The 6,624-nt window shown below is 41.9% G+C and overlaps 1 protein-coding gene across 2 annotated transcripts in view; it reads right to left on the reverse strand.

Annotated features, from left to right (window-relative positions):
- DNTTIP2 (deoxynucleotidyltransferase terminal interacting protein 2) overlaps positions 1-3,419 on the reverse strand; it is a 13,659-nt gene extending 10,240 nt beyond the window's left edge. Inside the window, exons 1-2 of one of the 2 annotated variants that reach the window (XM_024751224.1) lie at positions 2,962-3,057; positions 426-2,083 (exon numbers count right to left, since the gene is read on the reverse strand). In XM_024751224.1, the coding sequence (XP_024606992.1) occupies positions 426-1,906 (1,481 nt within the window). In that variant the 5' untranslated portion in view covers positions 1,907-2,083; positions 2,962-3,057. Of the gene's footprint in view, positions 1-425; positions 2,084-2,961 lie in introns of both variants that reach the window. The other variant, XM_024751223.1, reaches the window with a different exon arrangement.
- Between the last annotated feature and the right edge of the window lie 3,205 nt (positions 3,420-6,624).

The following is a 6,624-nucleotide window of genomic DNA, read 5'->3' on the forward strand; positions in this document are numbered from 1 at the left end:
TGTGGTATGGGGCCCTCTCACTGTTGTGGCCTCTCCCGTTGCGGAGCACAGGCTCCAGAGGCGCAGGCTCAGCGGCCATGGCTCACGGGCCCAGCCGCTCCGCGGCATGTGGGATCTTCCCGGAGCGGGGCACGAACCCGCGTCCCCCACATCGGCAGGCGGACTCTCAACCACTGCGCCACCAGGGAAGCCCCAGATGATTTTTAATGTACCATGAAACAGAGTACTTTTAGCTCTCATTGGTGGGAAAAATATGACTAACAAAGATACCCACATAAACAAGGGAAATGCTGGATAAAAAAGCTCTTCCATAAAGAACCCAAAGTAATAATTTTTTCAATTTCTATGACTAATATTTTTAGGGTAAATTAGCCACTTCAAACATGTATCAAAAACTTACTTTAAAAAATAAAGATAAAACTTACAGTTTAGATTTTGTGCTATTTAGTAAGTTGTCTTCATCACTAAACTCATTATCTTTACTTCTGTCACTGTCTGATGGTTCTTCTTCACTTTCTTCCTCCTCCTCCTCTTCTTCCTCAGTGGCAACCTCACTTGCCTTGTCTTCTTCATCCAAGCAAAAATTTTTATCAGCACTCAATCGAGGAGTTGTGTCAATTACAAACAATGCATTGTCAGGTGATGTATTTTCTGAGTCTCCATTTAATGACTCTTTTTGACCACTATTTTCAATGAAACACACAGTGTCCTCTTCATTCTCACTGTTTTCAGACTGCTGGCTTTCATCACTGCTGAGAACTAATAAAACAGAATCATCTTTATCCTGAGATGTGCTGGGCTCAACTTCACACAGTTTGGTATCACACTCAAAATCTACATCCCTTTCTTTGCTCCTGTCTTCACCAACACCTATAACTGTGCACTCTTCTTCTTCATCAGTATCACCACCATCACCAAGTTCTATCCAGTCACTTGTTTTTATGCTGCTGTTTCTCTCTTCATTCCATCTGTCCACTTCCACAACTGCAAATGTTTGAGCTAACGATTTCATTACAGCCTCACAGTTCAGGTTTGAGGATGCTGAGGTGGTTTTGTTACTTTCAGGGGTTGAATGCCTTTGCGAAACTAACTGCTGAAGGCTAGTGTCCTGAAGTTCAGAAAGACTCTTCAACTGAGAATTTTTCTCATTAATTTCTTTTCCCGCATCTATTATTCCTTTGGCTTCTTCCTCTAAGCTCTTACAATTCTGCTTTGTTATTTCTTTGAGAGGTGAAACGTTGTCTTCTTTTTCCTCTCTTATATTAAAACTTTGGTGTTTTTGCACTATTAGTTTTTTTCCTGAATTTCCAAAGGAGTCATTATCAGGGTCATCGTAAGTTTCATTATTAGATATATTTGGCTTATTTATCTGAGAAAGCAATCCTGCTAGTAAACGAGAAGTTCGTCTGGTATCTGAATCCTCTAAATTCACAGGTGTATTTATGATTTGCTTTTCATTTCCTGGTACAATCTTAGTATCATTCTCCTCAGTTTGTGCCTGTAATTTCCTTTGCATACTCCTTGTTGTTCTCCTAGTTGCAATTCCAGAAAATGAAGAAATGTCTGAGCATGATGACTCAGCATCAGAATTAGCTTCCACATGGGATTCTTGGTTTGGATCGGTTCGGGATTTAGCCTTACTCCTCCTGGTTCTTGTTATTTCTGTGGGATGCACAATTCTAGAAATACCTGAAATATGTGATTCTGCTTCAGAGACTTCTTCTTCAGTATGAGACTCACTTACTTGAGTTATTTTCAGCTTTTTCCTTACATTGGAAACTGGGGTGCCTGCAACTAAGATCTGCCTTCTCCTAGTTACTCTTAAAATGGGATCCTGGGCCTCAGACACAGAAGAACAGTTTGACTCTGCTTCAGAGATCTCTCCATCAGTAGAAGGTTTGTTCATTCCTGGTAATGAACCTGTAGTTCCGCTCTTCCTCTTCCTGGTTTTAGGAGCTGGACTTTGTTCCCTACTGGTCTCTGACTCAGCAATACTTGGGTCATCAGATGGAGATTCCTTCCAGCCTTTTGGATGTGTGTGAATTCTTGAGGCAGCAGAATTCTACAAGCCAGTGAAAATACACTGTGATTTAGGTAGGGATGGGACAAGAGCAAAGTGAATGAGGCACTCCCCTTAGAAGCAAATTTTAAGAGGGCACTAAAAAACTCAGTAAACAAGATTAATGCAAAACAATAACAACAACCATCACCACCCTCAATTAAAAAGAAAATCAATACTTAAATACTGGATCTGACTGCATTTGCAGGCCCTGCCTCACTAGCGTCACCTAAGTCCTGGATCTGACTTCAGGGAACAAAACAAATAATTGAAAAAGAAAATTTTCTCCACTCAAAGTCACATATGCTAGGTGGACCTACATTCCGACATAACATATAGGAAAAGACGAAAGATGGAATCGGTCGCGGTGCTTACGTTTTCATACCTAAGCGAATTAATGCTCCCTTCCCTTCATCGCAATACCAGAGGCAGCGGACGACTAACGCCACTGAATTACTAGCTGGCGTCACCACAGCCCTCCCCACGCCAGAAGGAGGTGCTGTCGGGGCACAGCCTGTCTTCCCACGTGAAAATGGTGCCTCCTCCATCCAATCCAGCTAATGAGGCTCACGCTTGGTGGCCGAAATTAATCCTCCTTAGCGCGGTGTTAGCAGTAAGATTAAAAGGCCTGAGCTGTGCATCGGCATTACGGAGCTGAACTACCGCAAAATAAGTTACCTAATCTCTCTATTCCCTGCCAAGCATTACGTTAAAAGACCCTAGTGAGGTCCGAGGAGGAAGCTACAGGCTTAGCGCGGAGCCTGGTACACAGCTGCGCGCTGCCAGTTCCGGCTTTTCTGCCGCTCCTCCCCAGGCTCCGCGGGACCCCAGCGCCACCCACCTCCCTGAGCACCGTTCTGCGAACCAGCGAGAAGAAATGAGGGAGCCTTGAGATCTCCTACCTTCTGCTGGGCGCTTTCAACTGACGTGGTTTGGCTCCCGGCCTGAGGCCGCGCGGACCTAGTGACCACCATCTTCCAGGCTTGCAAGCCGCCGCGGCGGCCCCACCGCGCTCCGGAAGTGCGTCAGAGAAGCGCCACATTCGCGTTTTCCCGCGAGAATCCCGGAACTCGAGAACTCGTACCGCCTCCGCCCCTCCGACCTAGGCCGAGGCTGTCTCACCCCGGGAGCCGGAAGGAGACGGGTATTAGCGTTCACGGCAGTGCGGTAGAAGACCCAGCAGCCTTGTGTAAGGAGAGACCTTCCCGGCGTGGCCTAGGGCCCTCGTCCCCGTTACACACGAACGAATTGGAAAATAGCATCATCTGTGGGAATGTAAATTGATACAGCCACTATGGAGAACAGTATGGAGGTTCCTTAAAAAACTAAAAATAGAATTACCATATGACCCAGCAATCCCACTACTGAGCACATACCCAGAGAAAACCATAATTCAAAAAGACACATGCACCTCAGTGTTCATTGCAGCACTATTTACAATAGCCAGGTCATAGAAGCAATCTAAATGCCCATGGACAGACGAATGGATAAGGAAGATGTGGAACTATATACAAAAGAATAAAACTCAGCCATAGAAAGGAACGAAATTGGGTCATTTGTTGAGATGTGGATGGATCTAGAGACTGTCATACAGAGTGAAGTAAGTCAGAAAGAGAAAAACAAATAGCGTACATTAATGCATATATGTGGAACCTAGAAAAATGGTACAGATGAACCGGTTTGCAGGGCAGAAATTGACAGATGTAGAGAACAAACGTATGGACACCACCGGGGGAAAGCAGCGGGGTGGTGGTGGTGGTGGTGGTGGTGATGGTGTGATGAATTGGGTGATTGGGATTGACATGTATACACTGATGTGTATAAAATGGATGACTAATAAGAACCTGCTGTATAAAAAGTAAAATTCAAAAAAAAAGAAAAGAAAATAGCATCATCTGCTCTACTATGTCCACTCTCATTTGTTCAGCAGAGGTCTTAATGCAGCCATGGGTATGGCCGAAGGAGACGTTTGCATTATTTATAATACCTTAAAAAATCATATACTCTTGTATTACTTGTGAAGTTAAATATAAAATAAAATTTAAAGACGTAATTCGGGTAAAAGATGTATATGTTAAATGCCCAGGAATTCGGAGGCTGGTTAGGAAGCTATATAATTTAAAGGTGCAATGGTGAGTAGAAATTGGGAATAAGCAGAATAGAAGAAATGTTAAATTGTAAAGGAGAGAGATTTAAAAAAAAAGTTTTTGCAGTGAAAGGAAGAGAATGACTAGAATCAAGAGACACTTTGATTTTTCTTTTAGGATAAAGGGTGGAGAGCTAGGATATGTTTGAGGGTAATGGAAAGGGATTGAGGAAGTAAGTAAACAGTCGTTGGAGATGAGAATGAGCTCCTCATCAAATCTCCCTTACTTTAGAACAGAAAACCATTTTTTTTTCTTAAAGTCACAAAGTACAGAATTTTCAGTGGGCAAACTGCCATTCAGCTAAATAGCTCCTTTCATAGTTCCTCTTGCAGCCAGATACAGCTAGGTTTGGACTAATTACAGATCAGTTAAGTGTTGTGTAGTTCTCTAGGGACATCTTAAAAGAGAGGAGGTCCTCCTTGCCTTCTTTAACTTCATTTCACTCTGTGGAAAGTTGTGTTCCCTGGTTTTCAAGCAGCAATCTTGTGCCATGAAGATGAGGGCCATGCTTTAAGGATGGCAGAGCAGTAGCAAAGAAAAAAATTGAGTTTCTGACAAGTTGTGGAACTGCTGTATCAGTTCTAAATAGCCTAATTTTGGAGCTGTTTCACCTGAGAAAAACACCTCTTTTTAAACCAGTTATTTGGGGGTTTTCTGTGTTTTGCAGCAAGCCTAATCCCAACTAAAGAATGGAATTAAAAAATGGAGATGGAGGAATTAGCCACAAAAGAATGCTCCTTCCTTTGAGGCAAGAGGGAAGAGTTGATAATTGAAGCAGAGAGGAGACTATAAATGCAGGGAAATTAAAGGGGGAAGAAAAGGAGGGGATTTGAGGTAGATAACAATCTCTGTAAGAAGGTGATTCATCTGCTCAGAAGAATGAGAAAAGTTTAGATTGACTGTCATGGGGAATGTGGTAAGGAGCAAAAAGAAGTTTTAGTAGGGCCAAGTAGCAATGAGAGTAGGTAAGAGAAAGAACAGAAGACGGGCTAAATCTGAAGAGGATGTGGAGTGGTGTAGAGGAAGGAAGATGAAGCAACTGGAGGTGGGTGGTGGAGACAACAGCATCAATCATAGTAATAGTAGAGCACATACTGTATGCTGGGTACTAAGTGCTTTACATACATTAACTCATTTAATGTATATGACAACTTTAACATGAGCAAATGCATGAAAATAGAAATTAAGATCACAGGAGTGGGTGTAGAAAATTGGGAGAGTATAACACCAGTGTGTACTGTTCACTTACAAGCATGGCCCCTTTAAAATGAAACAAACCAAAAAACCACTCCCAAATATTTACAATCTAAAAAGTTCAAGAAACAAACATTAAATACTAAAATTAAAATGTTAGTACATATTCATAATATAAGAAGACTGAGCTGGTCTGCTGATCAGGGGCAAAACTGCAAAGTATTTTTTTTGTTTTATGCGAGCTTACCAGGTCTGCCATGTTTCCCTATCTCTACCTTCTTTACCTGCTTTCTTCTTTACCCAAAGTGGATTTGGGGAAAATACAGTATAAAAACACAGTAATTATTACACAGGCCCAAAGGGAAACTCTCCCATGACTGTCTATATTTTGCTAACTAAAACTCTTATAGGGTTGAATCTCTCTGGAATTTTAGGCATTAACCAAAAGATGAGCGTTTTAGTGCATAAGCCTTCTAAAAGTACATTTTGCATTATTACATAGAAAACATTACTTTTAAACTAAGTTTGACGGGTAAGATGGTCTCCAATGATCCTATCCTCTGGTCTTCATACCCTTGAGTATGGGCTTATAATGAAAAGTGACTTATAATGAAAAGAATGTAACAAAAGTGATGGGTGTCACTTTCAAGATTAGGTTACAAAAAAAGTTGGCTTGCATCTTGCGATTTCTCACTTGTTCATTCTGTGCTTGTTATGAGCTGCCCTACGGGGAGGGCCATGTGGCAAGGAAGTGAGGGAGGCCTCTGGCTAGAGAGGAACTGAGTCCAGCCAACAACCTCACGAGCGAGCTTGGAAGCAGACCAACCTCAATCAAGCGTACAGGAGAGACTGGAGTCCCAGATGACCCTGACTGCAACATTTTGAGAAGCCCTGAGGTACCCAGATGCAACAGATACTACAGTCACTATTCATTTTGTCTGTTCTAAAAATTTCATGTAAAGGAAATTATGTATTTTCATGTCCAGCTTCTTTTACTCACTGTATTTCTGAGACTCATCCATGTTATTTTGTATACCAGTAGTTACTTTTTATTGCTGATTATACTTCAACTATCCATTCAACTGTTGATAAACATGTGGGTTGTTTCCAGTTTTCAGCTATTATGAAGAAAGTGCTATAAACATTCATATATGGCTATTTCAAATATATGATTTCTCTTGAGTAAACACCTAGAAGTGGAATTGCTGGGTCACATGGTACATG

The sequence above is a fragment of the Neophocaena asiaeorientalis genome, unplaced genomic scaffold (assembly GCF_003031525.2).
Source record: "Neophocaena asiaeorientalis asiaeorientalis breed wild unplaced genomic scaffold, Neophocaena_asiaeorientalis_V1.1 scaffold147, whole genome shotgun sequence".
Lineage (NCBI taxonomy): Eukaryota > Metazoa > Chordata > Mammalia > Artiodactyla > Phocoenidae > Neophocaena > Neophocaena asiaeorientalis.